General features: G+C 30.3%; 1 protein-coding gene across 1 annotated transcript in view; it reads right to left on the reverse strand.

Annotated features, from left to right (window-relative positions):
• gse1a (Gse1 coiled-coil protein a) overlaps positions 1–26,957 on the reverse strand; it is a 43,612-nt gene that overhangs the window by 6,741 nt on the left and 9,914 nt on the right. Inside the window, 7 exon segments of the mRNA XM_073831661.1 lie at positions 970–1,451; positions 4,126–4,414; positions 8,795–9,099; positions 13,303–13,470; positions 19,958–20,158; positions 20,252–20,415; positions 24,812–24,993. Coding sequence (XP_073687762.1) covers positions 970–1,451; positions 4,126–4,414; positions 8,795–9,099; positions 13,303–13,470; positions 19,958–20,158; positions 20,252–20,415; positions 24,812–24,993 — 1,791 coding nt within the window.

The raw sequence follows: 26,957 nt of genomic DNA on the forward strand, positions 1-26,957 counted from the left end.
TATAAATACAGTTACATAATAATTAATTTTTTAATGCAAACTTTTATAAAACATTTACGCAAATTTGTATATTTTTTATATTATATAATTTATGTTAAATTACATTTGAATTACATTCACCTTTAGAACACTAATAAAAAATGAAATAAATAAATGCTTTACATTTAGAACTGTTCAAAACAAATGCATAAATAAATAAATAGTCATCTTCAGAACGCTAATAAAATAATAAAAATTAGGCCACTTTATATATATATATTTCACCTTCAGAACACTACACTAATAAATAAATAAATAATCAAATAAAAAATCAATAAATGAATAAATATTCATATTAATATTTTACAATCATCCGCTAATAAATAAATAAATAAATATTCACTTTCAGAACACTAATAAAAAAATAAATAAATACTTTATTTATTTTTCTATTTATGACTTTATTTTGAAGCATTCTAAATGTAAAGGCCACTAATAAATAAATAAATATTCAAATTCAGAACACTAATAAAAATCAATAAATGAATAAATATTCACTTTCAGAACACTAATAAAAAATAAATAAATACTTTATTTATTTATTTTTTTTTCTATTTATGACTTTATTTTTTATTTATTCTTAAGGAACACGTTTTAAGTGTGATAATACACAGGGCCCATAACTGATCTAAATTATCCAGATATAAATTTGTTATCAAATCTTAATGGAAACAACCCCAAGCAACATTGCTCAAAAAAAAAAAAAAAAAATAGCCCCTCACTGCAGAACACAATATCCAGGGGGCGAGGTTGGATCCACATCTAGGATCAGGGGGTGGAGACAAGTAGGTTTAAGGATATGTGAGGTGGGAGGAGTTAGATCTGGATCCAACCTCGCCCCCTGGATCTTGTGCTCTCCAAAATTGCTCAAAAAGTTACCCTGTGTATCATCAGCCTAACAGTGTTATTTTCTACTCTCCCACTCCGTACCTTTCTCTCTGGCTTCCCTGCGTTTCTTCTCCTCCAGGTCAAGTTTGCTGACGAGTCTCCTGTGCTGCTGGAGAGCCTGGTCGTACACCATCATGGGGTCTGTCCTCTCTACAGCGGGTCCCTGTGGTGTCCCGTGGTCTCCAGATTGTCCCGACTGGGAGAAGGCGGCCTTCTGCTGGTTCAGGAAGCTGTGGGTGGATTTCTCCAGCTCCGCCAGGTATTTGTTTGGCTCCTGCAGGCTGCTGACCCGCATGGAGGAGGGCCTGACGTCCTCTTCAGGAGCTTTTGGTCTGCTGTGGCCTGAGTACGGACGGATGTGGGACAGAGGGCGGTCGGAGGGCGAGCTGAGGAGCGAGATGGGGTTCCACAGGCTGCTGGGAGCAGGAGGAGAGGGGTGCTGGTCTCGAGGAAGAGGTTTGGGGGTGATGAGAGGAGGCGGTGCCCCTAGAGGTTGAGGTATGTCTCTGATACCAACACCGTACCTGAAATACGCAAAACAGTTCTACTGAGCACCACTAGAGGGCAGCATTATAACATAAACAGCAAACAGATGGGGAGTGCCCTACTGACAAACAAAAAACAGATCTCAATATTTCCTGGGATTTCGTCAGTGGTGATAATTAGGCATTATTTTGCTGAGTTTGTTTTTGTTTTAAGCCTGTCATGGACAGATGATCTGACTCCCAAAGCGTTTCATAGACTATTTTCTGTGCAATATTCACTTCACAGCAATGACAGATACTCACTTTTTAGATTTTAATATTTATAAGAGAATTTTTTTTTCACCTTAAACTTACTTTCAAGGTGTATTTTTACATTTATAAGGGCATTTTTTCTGCCACTTTAAAATTACTTTTTAAGGTGCATTATTACCTTCATAAGGGCAATTTTTGCCATCTTGAATTGACTTTCAAGGTGCACTTTTACAACATTAAGGGCAAATTTTTTGCCACCTTTAATTGAATTTCAAGTGGGATTTTTACCTCTATAATGTCATTTTTGCCACCTTAAATGAACTTTTAAGATGCATTTTTTTTCTTTGTAAGGGCAATTTTTGCCACCTTAAATTTATTTTTTCAAACGTGTATTTTTTACTTTTTAAGGGCAATTTTTTGCCAACTTAAATTGACTTTCAAGGTGCACTTTTACGTCATTAAGGGCAATTTTTTGCCACCTTAAATTGACTTTCAAGGTGTATTTTTTCCTTCATAAGGTCAATTTTTGCCACCTTTAATTGATTTTCAAGTGAGATTTTAAGTATATGAGGGGATATTTTTTACCACCTTAAATAGATTTTCAAGGTGTATTTTTTTCCTTCATAAGGTAAATTTTTGCCACCTTAAACGTACTTTTTATGATGTATTTGACCTCTATATGGGCATCTTTTTGCCACCTTAAATTCATTTTTAAAAAATTGCCCTTATAAAGGTATAAATACACCTTGTATTTTTACCTTTATAAGGGCAATTTTTGCCACCCTAAATTCACTTTCAAGTGGGATTTTTACCTCTATAATTCAATTTTTTGCCACCTTAAATGGACTTTTAAGATGCATTTTTAACTTTTTAAGGGCAATTTTTTTGCCACCTTAAATGGACTTTTAAGGTGAATTTTTGTTTATGAGGGCAATTTTTTGCCACCTTAAATTGACTTTCAAGGTCTATTTTTATGTTTATGCCATTTTTATGTTTATGCCACCTTAAATTCACCTTTTTAACTTTATAAGGCAATTTTTTGCCATCTTAAATTGACTTTTTACAGTGTATTTTACTTCTATAAAGGGCCATTTTTGCCACCTTAAACTGATTTTCAAGGTGTGTTTTTTTGTTTATAGGGAACATTTTTCCCCCACCTTAAATTCACTTTTAATGTGTAATTTTGTTTATGAAGGCATTTTCTGCTTTCTTATATTGACGTTCAGGGTGTTCTTTTAGGTTTATAAGAACTATTTTTGCCACCTTAAATTTACTTTTAAGGTGTATTTTTACCTTTAAAGGGTAAATTTTTCTGCCACCTTAAATTGATATTCAAGGTGTATTTTTACCTTTATAAGGTAAATTTTTCCACCTTAAATTACTTTTTAAGATGTATTTTCACCTCTAAGAGCACATTTTTGCCACCCTAAATTGACTTTTAAATGTGTATTTTTAAGTTTTTATACAAGCAATTTTTTTTCTTCTTAAATTGACGTTCAAGGTGTATTTCTGTATTTATAAGAATTTTTGCCATCTTAAATTGACTTTTTAAGGTGCATTTCTTTCTCTATAATGGGTGATTTTTTTGCTTCATTAAAGGAGATGTTCATTTCCAGAAAAAAATGTACAGATAATGTACTCACCCCTTTGTCATCCAAGATGTTCATGTCTTTCTTTTTTTAGTCATAAATAAATGATGTTTTTTGAGGAAAACATTTCAGGATTTCTCTCCATATAGTGAACTTCAATGGTGCCCACGAATTTAAACTTCCAAAATCCAACTTAAATGCGGCTTCAAAGAGAGGCTCAGGCTACTCATGCACATCGCAGAGAGAGAACACTAACATTTGAGGTTAAAAAGTCTATAAATTGTAATTAAAAAAAGCTTCCTCAGCTGGGATCATAAAGCTGCATTTAAACTGCATTTTTGAAGTTCAAACACAGGGCATTACAGAAGTCCATTACATAGATAAAGAATCCTAAAATGTTTTCTACAAAAGAAATTTTTTTACGACTGAAGAAAGACAGACATCTTGGAACTTCATTCTGACATCGAACACAAAATGTAACACAATATTAAATGTATAAATAATTTAATACATGCTCAGAAATAAAGGTATGAAAGCTGTCACCTTTTCAAAAGGTACGTTTTAGGTATTAATATGTACCTTTAAGGTACCAATATGGACTCTTTAGGTACAAAGGTGTGACAGTGACAGCTTTTTATTTCTGAGAGTGTATGACATTAGCAATTGTGCTGATATTTAAAAAAAAAAAACAATGCATTTTTGCCTCCATTCGTTAAATGTTGGGGTTATTCCAACCACTTGATGTGTTTTTGTTTGTGTTTTGCAAAGTAAGTGACATACTTGATAATGTCAGCTTCTACATTTGTTAAAACAACAATCATAGACGATACATCTCTCACACCCCGGAGATGTGATTTTGATTCTTGGCTCACCTGTGAGTCTCTCTCTGTGGTTCAGCTGCTTCCTGCTGCTTGTCTTGCTGTTGAAACTCCTGGCCGTGTCTGTCCGCTTTCTCCACCTTCAGCGCTCTCTGTCTGGCGAGCCATCTGTCGTCGTCCTCCTGCCGCTGGAGCATCATGGGAGTGACCATGGGCCTGTGGCTCTTCCCAAACGGGACGCTTGAAGAAAGGCCAGGGCCTGAGCTTGAGATGGATGAAGGACCTCCTGAGGATGAATACGGACCAGACTGAGGCATGAGCAGTGGTGTTTCTTTGGTTTTGTCTGTATTGAGAGATCACAGACGCATAGATGTAAGTTTTTCAATAATATATGTGACCCTGGACCACAAAACCAGTCTTAAGTAGCGTGGGTATATTTGAGGCAATAACCAACAATACAATGTATGGGTCAAAATGATTTTTCTTTTATGCCAAAAATCTTTAGGATATTAAGTAAAGATCATATTCTGTGAAGACATTTTGTGAATTTCCTATCGTAAATATATCAAGGCGTAATTTTTGATTAGTAGCATTGCTACGAACTTCATTTCGACAACTTTAAAGGTGAGTTTCTCAATATTTAGACTTTTTGCACCCTTAGATTTTCAAATAGTTGTATCTGGGTTAAATATTGTATCCTAACAAACCATACATAAATGGAAAGCTTATTTATTCAGCTTTCAGATGATATATAAATCTCAATTTCAAAAAAATTACCCTTATGACTGGTTTTGTGGTCCAGAGTCACATGAAAACACTAGGAGGAGTAAAATAACAAGCAACTTATATGATATATTATGAAGAACACAGGATGAATGCTCTCATTCATCTGCTATTATATGATTAAAAAACCTTCTGACTTCAGTGAGACTGCAGCCAAACTGTTTAACAGCTGGCATCCTTTGGGTTTCTCCAAACATAGACCCATCCAGATGCAGGAAAATAGGCTGATAGATGATTCATCAGACTATATTAATTACTGATTAGCCATGAGCGATGCAATCAGTTACTGAGGCTGCAGGTAATATGAGTTTTCAGAGAAATTAAACGCAGGATTGGAGCGAACATCAATCATAATTTAAATGCTGAATATTCATGAAACCAGCTGCATGAAATGGGAAACAAGTAACTTATGTTCAGAAGTAAATAATGTGAATGATGTCTTAAAACAGATGTATTGCATCATGATTTAAATGTACTTGAATGCATTGAATTACTCAAAAGTGACTTTCCCCCTGAAATTTTCAATAATGATGATAAGAAGATTTTCTTGAACAGCAAATCAGCATATTAGAAAAATTTCTGAAGGATCATGTGACACTGAAGACTGGAGTACCAATTCAGCTTTGATCACAGGAATTAATTACATTTTAAAATATATTCACATAGAAAATGGTTATTTTAAAACAGAATAATATTTCACAGTATTACTGTTTTTATTATTTTGTTTATCAAATAAATGCAGTTTTGGTGAGCATAAGGCACTTCTTTCAAAATCTTAACATTAGTGTCTATTTTCCTTTATACTGTAATTTGAATATTAATTTAATATAACAATAGCTAAAATACAATGAGATTATTTTACATTTCTATACTTTGACATTTTTATAGCTTAATTATGCAATTGTCATTTTCATTCTCATAAGAGGACAGAGGTATTAAAGTCCTGATGGCAAAATGTAAGAAACAGTTCACCCAAAAATAAATAATTTATTTAATTTTGCATTATTATAAACCCATATGATCTTTTTTATTTATCACAAATCAATGTCATTTGCTTGTAAATCCAAATCTGAATGTGCATGGCTTAAATTTTAGTCTGTTCCTCATACAAATTCAGATGAACTACTTGTATGATATATTTATGTGCTTGAAACTTTTGGACCCCATTGACTTTCATTGTAACAGCAGGGACATTCTTCAAAGTATCTTCTTTTGTGTTTTGCAAAAGAAAAATGTTAATATTGTTTTTTTTTTTTTTTTATTATAGTTTTAGTTTAGTAGTTCAGCTTAAATGTATTTATTTTAGTTGCACAGGCAATATATGTAATGGTAATTTATGTTTTTTTTAAAAGTAAATACATTTTTTTTTACATCAGTACATTTTTTAAAATAGTTCTATTTAGCTTTTTATTTATTTTATGTTTGTTATTTATTTTAATTTATTTTATTAATTTTTTTATTCTTTTGTCATTTTGTTTATTACACTATTATGGAAAGCAACTTCTTCAAAGTATCTTCGTTTACAGAAAAGTATGTTAATATCATTTTGTATTTTATAGTAATTTTATTTTCATATTTCAGCTTAATTTTTTTTATTTCAGTTGCCAAGGCAATATTTCTAATTGTCATTTTTGTTTTTTTAAATTAAATCATTTTTAAAAAACATTTTTAAACATTTTTTCCCCATCAGTGCATTTAAAAAATGTTTTTTATTTTATTTTTCATTTGTTTTAGTTTTGGTTATTTTATTACATAACATTACTATTTTCTTTAGTTTCATTTTTATTTATTTATTTTACATTTAGGTATTTCCATCCAATTAATATGTATCTTCTTATTTATCTTTATCTTGCACATCATGTGAAATGCTAAATCTGAATGTGTATTGCTTAAATTTTAACCTGTTCCTCATAGAAAAGGATTCAGATGAACTACTTTTATGATGCTTTTATGTGCTTTTTGGTGCTTGAGTGTTTTGGACCCCATTGACTTTCATTGTAGCATCTGTAAAGCATCCTCTTTTGTATTTTACAGAGGAAACATGTTAATATTGTTTGTTTTTTATTATTTATTACAGTTTTAGCTTTGTACTTCAGCTTAAATTTATTTTGGTTGCCAAGGCAATATTTCTAATTGTCTTTTTTTTTAAAGGTTAATAAATATTTAGTATATTTTTTATATTTATATTTAGAATTCATTTGTTTGTTTGTTTTTAGTTTATTTCGATTTTTTTTCATTTTATTTATTTATTTTTACATTTTTGTTTAGTATGTTAGCTCAATGTATTTATTTATGTTGCCAAGGCAATATTTCTAATTATAATATTTATTTTTTTAAAGTATTTTTATTTTATTTTAATAGGTTATTTTTTTATCAGTGCATATTTTTTATATTTCTATTTAGCGTTCATTTGTTTATTTTTTAGTTTAATATGAATTTTATTTATTTATCTGTTTGTTAGTTTGTTTATTTATTTTTTACATTTTAGTTTAGTACATCAGCTCAAATTAATTTATTTTAGTTGCCAAGGCAATATTTCTAATTGTCTTTTTTTTACTAAACACATTTTTTTTTTCATCAGTGCATTCTTTTTATATTTCTGTTTAGCTTTAATTAATTTATTTTAAGTTTTTTTATTATTCATTTATGTATTTATTTCAGTTGCCGAGACAATATTTCTAATTATCATTTTTGTTTTTTTAAGTAAATAATTTTTTTTTTTTCATTTTTTATTCATCAGTGCATATTTTTGATATTTCTATTTAGCTTTCATTAATTTATTTTTAGTTAATTTATTTTTTTATTCATTCATTTATTTATTTTTACATTTTAGTTTAGTATGTCAGCTCAAATATATCTATTTCAGTTGCTAAAGCAATATTTCTAATTATTCTTTTAAGTAATTTTTTTTTTTTCATTTTTAAAAGTTTTTTTTTTCATCAGTGCTTACTTTTTATTTTTATTTAGCTTTATTTATTTGTAGTTATTTTTATTATTCATATATTTTTTTTTTTCAGGTCAGTATGTCAGTATGTATTTATATCGGTTGCCAAGGCAATATCTCTATATGAGATTTTTAAGTAAATACTTTTTTTTCATCAGTGCATACTTTTTATATTTCTATTTAGCTTTCATTAATTTTTTTAATATATTTTTTAAATTCATTCATTTATTTATTTATTTATTTTTACATTTTAGTTTAGTATGTCAGCTCAAATATATCTATTTCAGTTGCTAAGACAATATTTCTAATAATTCTTTTAAGTAATTTTTTTTTTTTTCATTTTTAAAAGGTTTTTTTTTTCATCAGTGCTTACTTTTTATTTTTATTTAGCTTTATTTATTTGTAGTTTTTTTTATTATTCATATATATATATATTTTTTTTTTTTTTTTTTTTTTTTCAGGTCAGTATGTCAGTATGTATTTATATCGGTTGCCAAGGCAATATCTCTAAATTAGATTTTTAAGTAAATACTTTTTTTCACCAGTGCATACTTTTTATATTTCTATTTAGCTTTCATTCATTTTTTTTTATTTTTATTTTTTTTTTATTCATTCATTTATTTATTTATTTTTACATTTTAGCTCAAATGTATTTATTCCAGTTGCAAATGCAATACTTCTAACTAGTTTTTGTGTTTTTTAAAAATGGTTTAGTTTTAGTCATTTTATTACTTCATCTTATTTTATTAACCACAAATTAAATGTCAATGTCAAAATTTGAATGTGCATGACCTAAATTTGACTCTATTCCTCACACAAATGCATTCATATGAACTACTGTTATGTGCTTTTTGGATCTTGAAACTTTTGGACCCCATTGACTTTCATTGTAACAGCTAGAACATTCTTCAAAGTATCTTCTTTTGTGTTTTACAGAAGAACAATGTTAATATTGCTTGTTGTGTTTTTGTATCTAGGAGTCTCTCACAGTCATACCGGCTCTGTTAGCAGCGAGTCTTTCCTCCAGCTTGCCCCTCTCCTTCACTGGCGGCCGGTGTGCGTACGGATGAGTCTGCGAGTGAGAGATCAAGTGCTGGCTGGCCGGCGGCTCGTGGCTCAGGTGGCGTTTATCCATGGCCTTGACCGCCTGGACGTCTCTGCCTCGCTCTTTTTTGATCTCCAGCTCTCGCTCTCGCTCTTTCTCTCTCTGCACCTCCTGTTCCCACTGCCTCTCTCGTTCGATTTCACGCGTTCGCTCCTTCTCTCGCTCCTGCTGGCGAAGCTCCTCTTCCATCTGCAGCCTGCGGAGGGTCGAAACACACGCACGCACACAAATGGTGTGAGATGCAACACTCTCAACAGGAACAAGAAGAATACACTCAGCGAGAGGCCGCAGGAACACGGGAGGAGTGTTGATGATGTTTGCTTCGGAGGACCAGGAAGACGGCGAGAGCGTGTTTGTGTGTGATGTATCTTATGATGATGTTGGAATGAGCGTATTTACACACAAACGCCTGCAAAATGTTGTAATTACCACTCGAGGGCGTCTATTAAAGAATTGATGAGTAGAGTTTAATGTTATGCAAATGAGCATTGCTGTGCTGTGGAAACAGCCAATAGGAGAGCAGACTGAAGCTCACAGGATTTGCATATGTAATGAGTATGCGTAACTACATTTGAGCGATTGTGAAAATATGAACAAGCTTTTTGTCAAATCATGGTTAAGGTAATGAATATAGGAAAGATTAAGATAGAAGGTATTCAATAGTATTCAATATAGATGGAATAACTGATCATAGGTAAAAAGAGAAATTAATAATCAATATTACAAAATACATAAAGTCAGTTTTTAAATGCTGAAATTTTGGGCAATTTATTGCAATATTTTTATTTGACATCTTCAAAATTGTAACAAATTTTAACAAAAAAACAAATCAGTAAATTAGCCTAAGATGGTATTGCTATTAATAATTACTGTATATTAGATAAAATATTTAATTAGTATTTTATAAAAATGAATACAATTAAATGTAATATATAAATGTGATTAAATCACTTAAAAATAATTAAATTTATTAAATAGATAATAAAATACATATATAAATAGATAACTATCCATTACATGTGTAATATGAATAGAGGCATAAATAGTTACAAATTAATTAAATATTTAATAATTGTATGTAATAAATTAGTTATTATAAAATAATTAATAATTAAAAATGTATTTGATTGAGGTAGTCAAAATAAAATTATATTTTTTACATTTTTTGACAAAGTAATAATGTATAAAATTAACTAATATTAAAATAATTACTTAAAACATAATATCTAAATGTTATCAAATAGTATATAATAATGACTATGTTACATAATATATTTAATTCATATTTAAAAAAAATGAATATATTAATATTTAAATGTCATTACATATTACATTATAAATATTACTTACAATTTAATTTAATTAAAAAATACAGAAATAAATAGATAATAAAAAACATATGTAATGTATATAACCATCCAGTACATGTGTACCATGAATAGATACATAAAATAATTACTATTAATTAAATATTTAAGAACTCTATGTGATAAATTTAATCTATGTAATTATAATATTATTAAACATATGATCATATAATAAATAAATAAATGTAAATAAATCAAAATAAAAACACTGGTATAAATACAGATATCTAAATTCTCTATAGAATATTTGTATGTATTATATGTTATTAAAGGTGAGATTAACTTAATTTAATTGAAATAGACTACATATAGATTAATCTAAATAAAATAAAATATTTTTAATATTTGGCAAAATAATACATTAAATGAATTCATATGAATATATTCAAATAAAATGTTAAATGTAATGTCTAAATGTTGTCAAATACAATATTTTAATAATATATTTTTTAATTAATCAATTTAAATTAATATATATCAATATATAAAATGTAGTATTTACATGTCAGTAGATATTACATTAAATACAATTAATATTACTTTAAAAATTACATTTTAATAAAATGTAATAAAAAACGAAATAAAAAGATAATAAAATACAGATTTAAAGTAAATAGATAAATATATAAACAACCATTACATGAGTAATATGAATAGATGCATAAAATAATTACAAATAATTAAATATTTAATAAATGTGTTTTAAAATATATAATTATTTTTAAATATATATAATTTAATAATAATTATAAATAATAATAGTATTAAAATTAATTACAAATTAAAAAAAACACTGGTATAAATATAGATGATAAAAAATTTTTTTATATAAAATATAGAATAATTATATGCATTACATTATGTACAGCAGCAAAAATAGACAATTTAATTCTTAAGTTTAGTGAGATCAATTTAATTTAATTGAAGTAGTCCACATATAATATGTAAATAAATTAATATATTTCATTAATATTAATGTAATAACATACATATATAAATATATTACATAAAATGTTATACATTTAAATGATTAGAATACATGTTTTAAAATTAAACTAAATTATCTACAAAAAAATGCCTACAAAGAGCCTACACAGTATGAATAGATGCATAAAATAATTACAATTAATTAAATATTTAATAACTGTATGTAATAATGGTATTTTAATATATATATATAATTTTTTATATAAAATTTAATAATAATTATAAATCATAATATTCTTAAAATTAATTAAAAACACACTGGTATAAATATAGATGATAAAAATCTGATTTATATAAAATATAGAATAATTATATGTATTACATATAATACATTATGTACAGTCGCAAAAATAGACAATTTAATTCTTAAGTTCAGTGAAATCAATTAAATTAATTTAATTGAAAGTCTACATATAATATATAGCTTAATCCAAATAAAATATATTTAATTTCTGACAAAGTAATAAATTAATTAATATATGTAGTTAATATTAATGTAATAACATACATCTTAAAAAGAAATATATTTTTTCTGATAACATTTACATTTTAAATTGAATAACATTTAAATTAATTTAAATAAAAAAATATATGTTATATATAACAAATATATTAATAATATAAATATACTACATAAAATGATATACATTTAAATGATTAGAATAAATGTTTTAAATAAATACACTGTAAAAATATTCTAAGTTGTAAATAAAACAAAGATTGTCTGAGTAAGTTTTAGGGGCCAACCGATTATCGGCACCGATAATAAGCATTTGTATGGCTATCGGTATCTGATCTTTTTCAAATCCGATTTGCCAATAAAATAATTTAAAGAATTATTTTTTCTTCAGAGCCCTTATACCTTATCAAAATTTTTCTTAATCTTTTCATTTTTACACCAGATATATCAGTTCAAAATATCGGTTATCGGTCTACTTGATCTGTAATAATCAGTATCAGCATTTGCCCTGAAAAGCACATCGGTTGACCCCTAGTATGTTTTATTACAAAATATGTTTAATTCAGTGTGTAACATGTCGTTTCTCTGTAATCCTTTGTAATTCTCTGTAATTTACTAACAATTTCTGAGTGAAATTGTTTCTTTACCAGTTTTGTTTTCAGTGTTGTCTTTATGATTTGGTAACGATATTGAATAAGGGATTTTAATGTGATGAGCAACTTGCAGCCACTATATTTATACAGTGCCTTGCGAAAGTATTCATACCCCTTCATTTTTTTCACATTTTGTTATGTTGCTGCCTTATGTTAAACTACTTTAAATTACTTTTTTCCCACATCAATCTACACTCCCTACTCCATAATGGCAAAGCAATAAATAGGTTTTTTAACATTTGTGATAAGTTTCTGGGACACTCGAAATTTAGCTCAGGAGCATTCATATTGCTTCTAGATGTTACTACACTTCGAGTGGAGTTAAACTGTGGCAAATTCATTTGAATGAGTATGATTTAGAAAGGCACACATCTCTCAGAAAAGGTCTAACAGCTGAAAATGCATATCAGAGCAAAAACCAAGTCCTGAGGTCAAGAAAACTGCCTGTAGAGCTCAGTGACAGACTTGCGTTAAGGCAATGATCTAGGGAAGAGTTCAGAAAAAAATCTGCTGCGTTGAAGGTTCACACAGAAGCATCATCCATAATGGAAGACGATTGGAACAACTAGGACTCTAGAAAATGTCTGCCAGCCCCCATCCAAGCTGACAGAGCTTGAGAGGTGAAAAGGGGAGGCAAAGAATGGCAGATAATTGCCAAATGCAGATGTAAAGGTGCTTCAACTATGTACTGAGTTAAGGGTATGAATACTTATGCAATCTACTTATTTCAGTGTTTTATTTTTAATAAATTTGTACAATTTGCAAATCTGGTTTTTGCTTTGTCATTATTATGGTGTATGGAGTGTAAAGTGATTGTTTAACATAATGCTGCAACAAAACAAAATGTGAAAAAATGAAGGGGTTTGAATACTTTTGCAAGGCACTGTATATATAGGCTATGCATATGTGTGTGTGTGTGTGTGTTGCTGTACCTCTCTGAGTGCAGCGCTGACAGCGAGGGGTGTGCGATGTCAGGAGGGTAAAAGACGGCCGGCACGGGCAGGTGCACAGCAGACGGGTGGAGGCCCGGCAGGGTTCCCCCCTCTGGAAGCGGGTAGTAATGCGAGCGCAGGGCGGACAGACTGTAATAGTCCTCCATCCTGATCAGCCACAGGAAGCAGAGACAGAGAGAGCAGCTAATTAGTAACTCTATAAATAACCGGCTCGTTCATTAACCTCTGCTCTCTGGCCCTGACACATGAACAGCGCTGACTATTTCTGTCGCTGCAGTCGCACCACAACGACACACGCTGACAGTGTTATTCAGACGGACACAGAGACAAAGATGACAAAAGAGGATCAAAACGAGAGACTGAAAGAACAGGACATTCCCTGCGCTTTTCAAATGAAACAACATCCAGTCCATCCAGATCAAAGCCTGAAATGAAGCTGAAAAAACATCTCACCTAGAAAATCAGAAATTCAGAAATCAGCCAATATATATATATTTATATATGTTTCAAAAATTAAATTTAAATTAAATGTAAATAAAAATACAGAAATAAGTAGATAATTAAATACATATGTAAATAAATAATAAATAGTCATGTGTAGTATGAACAGATGCATAAAATGATTTCAATTAGTAAAATATTTAACAATTGTATGTAATAAATTTAATGTAACATATATAATTAAATGCTGTCAAATCAATTAATCGCATCCAAAATAAAAGTTTGTGTTTACATAGTGTGTGTGTACTGTGTATATATAATACACATACATACATGTATTTATTTAAGAAATATTTACGTGTTATGTATACACAAACTTTTATTTATATACATTTTATTAAATATATAAATACATAATTAATAATAATTAGATATTATAATATTGTAGTAATTTAAAAATAAATGTCAAAATGGTACATTTTAAAATTCACGTAATTTAAAAATAAAAACACTGGTATAAATATAGATTATAAAAATCTAAATTCTATAAATATAAAATAATGATATGTATGATATTTTCTTAAATATATATTAGAATATTATAATATTCTTATACACATAATTAAAAAAAACACTGGTATAAATTATATATAAATATAGAGTATTATATATTATAAAATGTATACCAACAAAAACTGCTAATTTAATACTTTAATAAAAGTTCAGTGAGATTAATTTAATAATTAATATAATTTAAGTAGTCTACATATAGAAGATTAATCAAAATAATAAATAAATCAATATTTTAAATTAATTAACATTAATATACTCATATAAAATGTTAATGTAATATATATATATATATATATATATATATATGTAATAAAAATAATATTAATATATTAAAATCTAATATTTAAATATCATCATATATTACATTAAATATTTGAAAAAAATTTTTTTAAATGAAATCATTAATTAATCACAATTTAATAAATAAATACTGGTGTAACAGAATAAATGTTTAGGTTCAATGAGAAATGAAAATGATGGAAAATATTTATTAAATAAATATAAAAATATATAGTAATATATAATATATTTCATATTATATAATTTATATAATACAAAAATTGCTGGTATAAACTAAAAAAAATTATTTATTATATTTAATAAAATGTACAGCAGGGTGGAAATATTCATAAATATTGAATATAATATAAATATGCAGTATAAAATGTTTATTACATTATTTAAACTAAAAATCTAACAACTCTATGTAATTAATAATTTAATTCATATATACAATTATATAATTAATATATTATATTATATTATATATTATATTATATATAAACAAGGCAGAGTAGCAAATATAGGTTAAGTGACTGGGAGGAAATGGTCATATATGTTATGTGGTATAAATATATGCATAAATCATTGCAGTTAAATATTTAATATTTATATAATAAATTAAAATAATCTATAATATTGTATATGTAATATACACAATTTAGCAATTATATATACACTTTGCAATAAGAAAATACTCGTTTTAAAGTGGGGTTTTTTTGGTAAAGACCTAAAAAATCTAACATACAAAAATAACAGACTTCACATAGATACATACATTTGGATATGTGCGTGTATTTTATCTTAAGATCCTGTGTCTCAGACAAGACTACATCCATTCGTTCATGTGTGTGTGTGTGTGTGTGTGTGTGTGTGTGTGTGTGTGTGTGTGTGTGTGTGTGTGTGTGTGTGTGTGTGTCCAAGCCTGAGGTTCACATCCCTCATTAAATCCATTAAATCATGTGCAGGAGATGAGACAGCATGCCAAACGCTCACACACAGAACAGCTGTGCTGATCCGACGGTTCAGACTCACACAACTATATTAATACAGTTTGAAACACTTCATGCCATTTCCTTATAATCTTGCGGTTCAACTCAAACACACGCTGAGAGAAGATGAGCATTATCAAAACAAAAACAAAAAAACCCTATAAAGCAACTAACCGTACAGTATCTGGTGGTGTAGCACTAAGGTCAAATATCTGGGCTGGCAACCAAAAATTTGAATCATCTATCAGCAACTATCAGCAATGTGATAACTGTGGTGTAATATAAGCAACGGCCAGATCAGAGGACACATCTAAAAATAGCTACTGAGATAAACATTTACATGCATTTGGCAGACAATTATTCAAAGCATTTTTCATACATTTTTTAGCCTGAGAATGAGTTTAGCAAACACATGACCTTAGAGCCGTTAATGCCACATTATGCTGTTAAAATATGATAAACTATGGAATAATATTGGATTTGCATGGTCAAATGAACCCAAATTCCTACTGAAACGACTAGATTGTCAACTGTGAAAATTGTGAAAACATTTTAAAACGTCACCACATTTTTCCTGCAACCTGCATATTTTCTCACAGGTTTACAGAGAAAAAAAGGCCTGAAACAAAACAACATTTAGGCCAAGTAGGCCAATACTACTAAACCCAAAGTGTACTTCATTTTTTTTTCGTTTTTACGCATAGGGCATATGTAGTGTGTGTTACATAAATTTCGGCATCAGCATAACACTCATGTCCTGCACATGCGCAGCCAGATATTTCTAACCATGCTTACTTTGTATGTTCATCTAGTGCACCTTGAATTATTTTTTACACTAATTAGTTTGTCCACAAGGTGGTGCCACTGTACGGATCGTTGTTTCGCAGTAACAAGAAAGCCAGAGAAGCACACGCACAGAAAGCGGCTGTCACACGGCATGTGAGTACTAATCTAGGTTCTCTTTCATGTCTTATTGCGCTTAAACTGTCAAATATACACAAGTTTACGTTAAAAAAGCTTTCACTCGTAAAGACATTTTGTTTTTTGAGGAAAACATTTCAGGAATTATCTCCATATAATGGACTTTAATGCTGCCTGTGAGGTTGAACTTCCAAAATGCAGTTTAAATGCAGCTTCAAAGGGCTCTAAAATTGGTCATTTTCTAAAAAAATTACATAAAATGTATATAGTTTTTAACGTCAAATGCTTGTCTTGTCTAGCTCTGCCATGCGCATGCGTACTCTGTGTATTCTGGTTTAAAACAGTTAGGGTATGCTGAAAAACTCCAATCTCATTTTCTCTTTCAACTTCAAAATCATCCTACATCATTGTTGTTTCGCAGTAACAAGAGAGCCAGAGAAGCACACGCACAGAAAGCGGCTGTCACACGGCATGTGAGTACTAATCTAGGTTCTCTTTTATGTCTTATTGCGCTTAAACTGTCAAATATACACAAGTTTATGTTTAAAAAAAAGCTTTTACTCGTAAAGAAATTATGTTTTTTGAGAAAAACATTTCAGGAATTATCTCCATAAAGTGGACTTTAATGGTACCTGTGAGGTTGAACAGAATATAAAAATTTATGTACTTTTTAAAGTCAAATGAGAGAGAGCTAGAGAAAAACACGCACAGAAAGCGGCTGTCACACGGCATGTGAGTACTAAACTATGTTCTCTTTCATGTCTTATTGCTCTTAAACTGTCAAATACATACATCCCAGCCAAGGAATAAGAGTCTTATCTAGCAAAACAATTGGTCAATCCACCCCCCCCCCCCAAAAAAAATGAACATAGAAGTGGTTCAGTCAAAACGCTGCATTTATAACTGCTGACATGTTGCAAGCTTTATTTAACATAACAACTGACAATAATATAGAATACTTGGAGACATATACGCAAATTATTATATTTTGAAGTCACTAAAGGGAAATAACCTCAGCCTTATTTTATTAAGCTGATATTTGTGAGTTATCAGCTTACTCGTGTGCATGTAAACGTGCTCAGTGATTCAACGTGAATGATAAACACGACTACGACAATGTACGGTTAATATAAGGTTAATATAGGGCTGCTCGATTATGGCAAAAATCATAATCACGATTATTTTGGTCAATATTGTAATCACAAATATTTAACACGATATTGACTGGGTCCAAAACTTTATATTGGTGATTTATTTAAAGATGACAATACAACAGAAAAAAAGATACAAATGAAAAAAAAAAGTTTAGTTTTTTTTAACTAATGAATACTTTTATGCAAGTCTAAAGTAGTCTAACAGCCTACTACGGAAATTAAATGCAATTATTTGAATGTAAAATAAAACAGCGTCTTCCCTGTAAGAATTAAACATGCTTTGTTTCTTATTAAAATTTTATTTAAGAGCAGTGTGTGATTTTTCCCTTTATATGTTCACCTTTTTTTAATATTAATGATCGTTTGAAGCCAAAAATCGAAACTGACTTTCGATTAATTGCACTGCCAAATTCTGTGTAAGAAGCCACATCATCTCACAGAAGGATTTATTTCAAACACCCTACTGACATTATGAAGTGAGTTTGGAGTAAAAACATGTTGGTATTTCTAGTGCTTTCAGATGTAGCGCCATTTACTACACACAGTTGTAGTTTACTGAGAAGCTATGCAAACAGCTGTCATTGTCGCAAACGATTTCTTTCGATGACGTTGAATTGTCTGCGATAATAAACACGATATAGCATAGCTTTTCAGTAAACTACGGCTTTGCGTAGTAAACGCTCCTCAATCTGAAAGCACCTGCTGGAGATTTACTGCTGATTACACAACTGGTTTTACATAAAAAATTCGCATTTTCTCGTAGCTTCATAACATTACGGTTAAACCACTGATGTCACACAGACTATTTTATCAGTGTTCTTACTACCTTTCTGGGCTTTGAACGTAGTAGTTGCATTGTCTACGCAGGGTCAGAAAGCTCTCTGATTTCATCAGAAATATCTTAATTTGTGTTCCCAAGATGAACTTACGACATGAGAGTATAATATAGAAGCAGGGGCGGAGTGGCAATCGGGACGACCGGGACTTTTCCCGGTATGCCGGCCGAAGGATTTACACAGCGGACGCGACCGAACGCGACCGGCCTGAGCTTATTAGAATCAATGACGTTACTAAATTCTCCGCGAATAACGGCCAAATACTCCTCACATACTCCCCCCTAAACGTCCAACCAATATTTATATCAGTTGCATGTCCTTGCACGATGCTTGAAATTTCCATCCAATGACAAAGCTCTTTCTAGAATGCTCTTAGTTCTGGTTCCTTACAGACCCGGCTCCACGGCCACCCAATCAGAAGCTTGGCCCACCCAACCCGAGCCCCACACTACATAGCCAATCACAAAATTGGCGCGATATTTAGTTGAGCTCCATATTTTTTTCTTATCGGCGCACCCGCTGTTTACTTTTACTTTCGATTTTGCGATAACGCACACTCTGTGTAAAGGAAGCAGCACATCTTATAATAGATATTTGTCAGTGAGTACAAGATTGCAGCAAATCCTCCAGTCTATTTTTGTCATCTCTCTTTACTTTCGACCCGTGATCTGTCAAATCTAAAGGTCGTTGTACACTGAGTCCGATTTTCGTATGCGTTTTTTTCTTTCTCATATTCGCCATCCTTATCAAAATGCTTAGCCTATTATGGATGCGAAAATGCAGAAAATCAAACACGATCCAAATTTTTTTATGACGGACGAAAGTTTCAGAGGCAGTGTGTGCAATGACATTAACTCCAGCAGCTCGTGTTGGATGCAGGGTTGTCAAGTCCGCGTTTTTCCCCACAGAATTGGTCCATGGGTTGATTTCCCCCAGTTATTTAAAGGTTTTAAATATTTCAGAAATTAAATTTCAATAAAATGCCTGTATTTAAATATTTTGCGTTCTACCTATGATAAAACAGTGCTGGATATTAGGTTTTGTGAAGGCTACTGGTAGGAAGCCTTTGAGCTGTGCTTATGACCAATGTGCACAACTGTAAAATGTGTATTTTAGATATGGAAATGAAGTATATAAGTTTTGATATTTGGGATATGGTCAGTGCACTATTTTAGGTTGTTCTTGACTGGCAATTGGGCTAGTTATGTCAAATAGACCTGGTAACCATGTTGTCAGATTCTTTCAGTTAAGAATTGTAGCTTACATTTTCCAACTGCAGTAAATTATTTTTATTTCTATAAAAATGCAAAATGACAGTATAGGTGCTGCAGCGGTGGTCGAGTAATGTAATCAGCAGGGCCGGTGCGGCCAGAATTTTCCACTCCGCCCCTGTATAGAAGGTTTTATGCAAAAGAACTACCAAAACAACAGCACAAACCTGTATGAAGCAAGCGAGGGGTGAGGCAAGTATCCTGAGTGAAGGTACGCCAGAGCGTCGGCTGCAGTTCCTGGGCTCAGCCCTAGAGGGATCCCTAAAGGCATGCGCAGCTCATCGGCGGAGGCGTACGGACGAAAGCCATCGCGAACATACTCGTCCTGAGCTCCTGCTAGCAGCATATGAGGAAGCTGCCGGGACAAGCTGAGAGAGATGAGAGAGAGGAACAGCGGATGAGTGACAGGGCGCTGTAGGATGTGCAGGTGTGAGTATGCGAGCGACAGTTGCTGTACTGACTGAGTCTGCAGGCGCGGGTCCTGCATCAGAGCACTCGGGGTCATGCTGAAAGGATGAGATGAACCCAGGTACGGCGGGAGAGAGAGGGAGGGCTTCTCCTGGCCTGGTAAAGGCCGATCTGGGGCCAAACGCTCCTGGCCAGGCCCTCTTAGTCCTGCATCAGCCTAAAAGGGAAAAAACTCACTATGGTTAGGGCTATATAAGGGAACTTTAAAAATATTATGTACATTTATAGTCCAATAATATATATGATCATGACCCTTTCACTGAACCTAAGACTTAAATAGTCTCATTTGTTCAATATAAGTTTTCCATATACACTAAATACATAAGCTCATCCAGAGTGTTGGGTCTTGCGTCTCTCAACTTTCTCTTCACAATATCCCACAGATTCTCTATGGGGTTCAGGTCAGGAGAGTTGGCAGGCCAATTGAGCGCAGTAATACCATGGTCAGTAAACCATTTACCAGTGGTTTTGGCACTGTGAGCAGGTGCCAGGTCGTGCTGGAAAATGAAATCTTCATCTCCATAAAGCTTTTCAGCAGATGGAAGCATGAAGTGCTCCAAAATCTCCTGATAGCTATCTGCATTGACCCTGCCCTTGATAAAACACAGTGGACCAACACCAGCAGCTGACATGGCATCCCAGACCATCACTGACTGTGGGTACTTGACACTGGACTTCAGGCATTTTGGCATTTCCCTCTCCCCAGTCTTCCTCCAGACTCTGGCACCTTGATTTCCGAATGACATGCAAAATTTGCTTTCATCCGAAAAAAATACTTTGGACCACTGAGCAACAGTCCAGTGCTGCTTCTCTGTAGCCCAGGTCAGGCGCTTCTGCCGCTGTTTCTGGTTCAAAAGTGGCTTGACCTGGGGAATGCGGCACCTGTAGCCCATTTCCTGCACACACCTGTACACGGTGGCTCTGTATGTTTCTACTCCAGACTCAGTCCACTGCTTCCGCAGGTCCCCCAAGGTCTGGAATCGGTCCTTCTCCACAATCTTCCTCAGGGTCCGGTCACCTCTTCTCGTTGTGCAGCGTTTCCTGCCACACTTTTTCCTTCCCACAGACTTCCCACTGAGGTGCCTTGATACAGCACTCTGGGAACAGCCTATTCGTTCAGAAATTTCTTTCTGTGTCTTACCCTCTTGCTTGAGGGTGTCAATGATGGCCTTCTGGACAGCAGTCAGGTCGGCAGTCTTACCCATGATTGCGGTTTTGAGTAATGAACCAGGCTGGGAGTTTTTAAAAGCCTCAGGAATCGTTTGCAGGTGTTTAGAGTTAATTAGTTGATTCAGATGATTAGGTTAATAGCTCGTTTAGAGAACCTTTTCATGATATGCTAATTTTTTGAGATAGGAATTTTGGGTTTTCATGAGCTGTATGCCAAAATCATCAATATTAAAACAATAAAAGGCTTGAACTACTTCAGTTGTGTGTAATGAATCTAAAATATATGAAAGTCTAATGTTTATCAGTACATTAAATTAAGTCAGAAATGAAAAACATGCTCATCACAGTTAATATGGTTTAATATAAATTAAATTAATTTGTAATTTATAAATTCATAAATATCATGAACTAATATTTTATATTAATTTGAATTCGTATATTATTTGTACACATTTACTGTATAATAAATTATTTCGGTGTCTAATTTTCAAAGGCTATATGAGTTTTGTCAAATTTCACGCATATAAGCTTTTTGAACATGCTATGAATGTGAATTCAGAAAATTTAGTATTTATGAACTTTTTTTCATTTATAGTGCTACTTTAGGTTTCTCAAGTTTTATAAATATTCCTTTATTGCTTTAAAATAGTTTTATTTCAGTTTGATTTATTAGTTAGTACTTCACTTCACTTTCATAATTTTAATTAAAGGTTTTCACCTTTATATTTTATTCATTTCAGCTTTATTTCAGCAACCCCAAAATCATTTGTACTAGTTTAAGTTAACAACAACACTGGCCACAATGACAAATTTTTCCTTCAACAGCCATTCAAAAGTCTCTTCACTTCACAGCCAAACTATGTGTGAATCATATTTAGCACCTAAACTGGACTGACAACTGTTCTGCTGCTATATGAACAAATACATATATAAACCCATATGCATTTCTCAATTCAGTCGCAATAAGGTGCCAAATATAGAGTCTGTGGATAAAACAGCAAGTGTGTGTGTGTGTGTGTGTGTACCTGGTATTCATCACGTTGTGGGGACCAAATGTCCCCACAAGGATAGGAATACCAGTAGATTTTGACCTTGTGGGGACATTTCTCAGGTCCCCATGAGGAAACAGGCTTATAAATCATGCACAATGAGTTTTTTTGAGGAAGTAAAAGTGTGCACAATCTCCTGTGAGGGCTAGGTTTAGGTGTAGGGTAGGTGTAGGGCCATAGAAAATACGGTTTGTACAGTATGAAAACCATTACGCCTATGGAATGTCCCCATAAAACATGTAAACCCAACGTGTGTGTGTGTGTGTGTGTGTGTGTGTGTGGTCGAGACAGGCACAAAGAATAAAGACAGCACGACTGAAAGCGGACTGAATATATCCGCAGCTTTGGTTCCTCTATCCCGCCCCGTCCCGTCCCGTCCCGTCTCTCCCTTTCCAGACTGAGCAACAGAAGAGTCTTTGTGTAAACAGAGAGGGGCTAGTTTGATCAGGGGAAAGTGCCTATTGTCTCTGCTGATGTCCCCTGACTGCAACGCTAAATAAACTCACACACAACGAGAGCTGAACAAACCACACACACACTTCTGGCACGATCTTGCGCGAGCTTGAGAGTCACCCAAATAATGGACATGCAGGACACCCACAGATCAGACCGTTTGCACTAATCCAGCCCAGTTTAACCCGTCAGGAGCTCTGAAGAGGGACGCCTGCGGATCAGGAGTCTGAGAGACGCCTCTGTTTGTATCGATTGGCAAAGATAAAGGAAAAGTCAGCGTCATAAACATGCGGTTTTCATTTCACAGCTCACGCACGCTGGACTTTGTGTTTGTGGCCGATAACAGATTATATGAATGGACGCAGAGATTTTAGGACATCTCTGAAGAACATATACATTTTTTTTTTTTTTTTTCACTTTCCAATTATATTTTTTAATGCTGATGTTACATAATGAAAAGTAAACAATGCACATTAATTGTATAATTGTTTTATTTAAATCAATTAATTTGTTTATTTATCTGAAAATACTGTTTTACTGTACATATTTTATATGATTCATTTCTAGAAATCGTTAATTTCTATTAAAGTAAATTAAATGCAAATATATGTATTTTTTATATATATTATAAAATAATTTATTAATTTATTATAAGACAAATTATGTCTTGAAAAACAGAAAAAAACATGTATATGTATTTATTTGTTTATATATTTTAATAGAAATAAATATAAATAATTGTCTGTAAAATAAATGTAATATATTATTTTGATATCATGCACATGGTATTATTTATATGATACAATTTATTAACAATTAATTTATATTTTAATTAAATAAAATGTATATTAACTGAATAATGAATAAATATTGTATTTTAGATTTCGTTTAATAAATTTTACTATCATATAATCTATTAATAAACATCATAATGAAGTAAATTTTATAAAAATATGAATTCCTTTTAAAAATATTTTTCATATTTATATCAGAGTAATAAAATAAGTAGATTAAAAGTCATTATTTTTTTAATTTATTAACAAATAATTTATTTTTAATAATTAATTATTTAATCTAATTATTTAATTAATTAATAAGTAATTTAATTCAGGCGAGTTGACAATCTTGAAAAAGACTAAATTAATAAATCTTTTATTTTTATTTTGGATTTCCTATTTTAATACATTTTATTACCATACAAATTATATTAAAATAATATAATAAAGTATCTGTTAGAAAAGATAAATATAAAATAATATATAAAATAAATACTTTATGAATCAATAATTTTATGATTTAAAATGCTTTAAAATTATTAAAATAAATATTACTTATTTTAATAGAGAAAAATATAATAATTGTCTTTAATATATTATTTCGATATCATGTATGCAATATTTAAGTAGATTAAATGTAATTATTTTCTTAATTTAATTCATTAATTAATATATTAATTCAATTTAATTTACATGTAAGAAAAAGATACAAATGAATCAATATTTTATGTTTATTTTGGATTCAAGTAGATGAGTTAACAATCTAGAAAAAGACAAAAATGAATAAATATTTAATTTTTATTATCATACAAATTATATTAAATAATATAATATATTAAAATAAAGTATATATATTATAAAACAAATATATAAAATAAAAAACTATGAATTAATAAAATTCTAATTATTTAAAAATTACTAAAAATGTTTTAATGGCTATATGAGTTTTGTCAACTTTTATGAGTACACTAGCATATACAGATGAACTCTAAGCTAACAGACATGGACTAAAAGCCATAAAAGTTACATTTTTTAATTTTTGAAAATGCTATTTTTATATATGCTGGCGTACATATGCTATTGTAGAAGCTCATTTCTGTCATACCTGCCGTCCTTCAGACCTCCAGAAGCCGTTGACTGTTTTAGTTGGGGCGATGGTGACCACAGGAGGCGTGCCGGTGGGCGGGCCCAAACTGGTACCCATGGCAACCCGCTTAGGCGTACTGACTGGAGAAATGTGATTGGTCACTGGAGAGGAAACATGTGACGACTCGCTACTAATGGAACCTGTGAAACAAAAGACACGAGTTAAGCGCAATCTTGAAAATCAAATCACATTTTTTAATTTTATTTGTTTGTTTGGACAGATGTGAGCACACACTTTCCAAACATTTTGAAATATATTTTTCAAGGTCAAAAATGATATTTTAAGAAACATGATATCATTATATATAAATAATGTTTGCTTTAAACAAACAAATAATAATAAGATAAAAAATATATATATATATATATATAAATAATTTACAATAAAATAAAGTATAAATAATTTTTTTAGTATTATTCTTTAATATTGGATTTCTTTTGATTCATTTTAATATATTATTATTTATATGAATGTTATTTAAAATAATATATTAAATTAAAATAAAGTGTTTATTATTTTTGTAATATTATTCATAACGCTAATATTAGATTTATTTAGATTTATTTGTATATATTATTATTTTTTATCATACACTAAAACTGAATTTATTTTTCTTTATTCTAATATATTATTATTTATATCATATACATATTTTTAAAATAATATATTACAATAAAATAAAGTACATATTATTTTGTAATAATCATTATGCTAATATTAGATTTATTTTGATTGATTTAAACATTATTTTTATCATACACTGGAATACTGAATTTCTTTATTTTAACATATTATTATTCATATAATATACATGTTATCAAAATAATACATGTAAAAAATACAGCATATATTAATTTTGTAATATTATTCATTTTGCTAATAGTAGATTTATTTTGATTTATTTAAACATTATTATTTTTATCATACACTAATACTAAATTTATTTTTCTTTATTTTAATATATTATTACTTGTATAACATACATGTTATTAAAATAATATATTAAATAAAAATACAGTATATATTAATTTTGTAATATTATTCGTTTCGCTAATAGTAGATTTATTTTGATTTATTTAAACATTATTATTTTTATCATACACTGTAATACTGAATTTCTTTCTTTATTTTAATATATTATTATTCATATAATATACGTTATTAAAATAATATATGTAAAAAAATACAGTATATATTAATTTTGTAATATTATTCATTTCGCTAATAGTAGATTTATTTCGATTTATTTAAACATTATTATTTTTATCATACACTGTAATACTGAATTTCTTTCTTTATTTTAATATATTATTATTCATATAATATACATGTTATTAAAATAAAATATTTTTCTTTATTTTAATATATATTATTATTTATATAACATACATGTTTTTAAAATAATATATTAAATAAAAATACAGTATATATTAATTTTGTCATATTATTTCATTTCGCTAATAGTAGATATATTTTTATTTATTTAAACATTATATTTGTAATACTGGATTTCTTTTTATTTATTTTAATATATGTCATTAAAATAACATATTACAATAAAATAAAGTATACATTATAACTTTAAATCTAATATCGGATTTCTTTCAATATATTTTAAATTATTACTATTTATATCAAATACATGTCATTAAAATAATATAGAAAAAAATTAAATAAACTGTATATATTAATTTTTTTAATATTATTCTTTACTCTAATAAGAGTATGTTGTTATTATTTAATAACATTTATTAAAAAACTATAAATTATTACATTTATCATAATAAACAAACACATACTGTATTATCTCACACACAAGCTCCACAGCTCAGTGTGTCTGGGGTTCATGTTCAACTGCTAAGCCAAGGCTCTCATAAACGGCGACGTTCAACAATGTGAGAGAAAATTGCACAACGGCAGACTATCTAGACCAGCAGAAGTGTCAAAGGAAGGGGGATGTATTCATACGTGTTTCCATGCCAGACTGAACCAACAACTTGTCAGATGAAGTGAACATATATCATCAGTTCCTCCTCGCGCTATCAAAGGCCCCTCTGGGCTGTCAGATCACATGCCAGTTTAAAGAGATACAGAAACAAACACT

This window comes from Garra rufa, chromosome 25 (genome assembly GCF_049309525.1).
Source record: "Garra rufa chromosome 25, GarRuf1.0, whole genome shotgun sequence".
Classification (NCBI taxonomy): domain Eukaryota; kingdom Metazoa; phylum Chordata; class Actinopteri; order Cypriniformes; family Cyprinidae; genus Garra; species Garra rufa.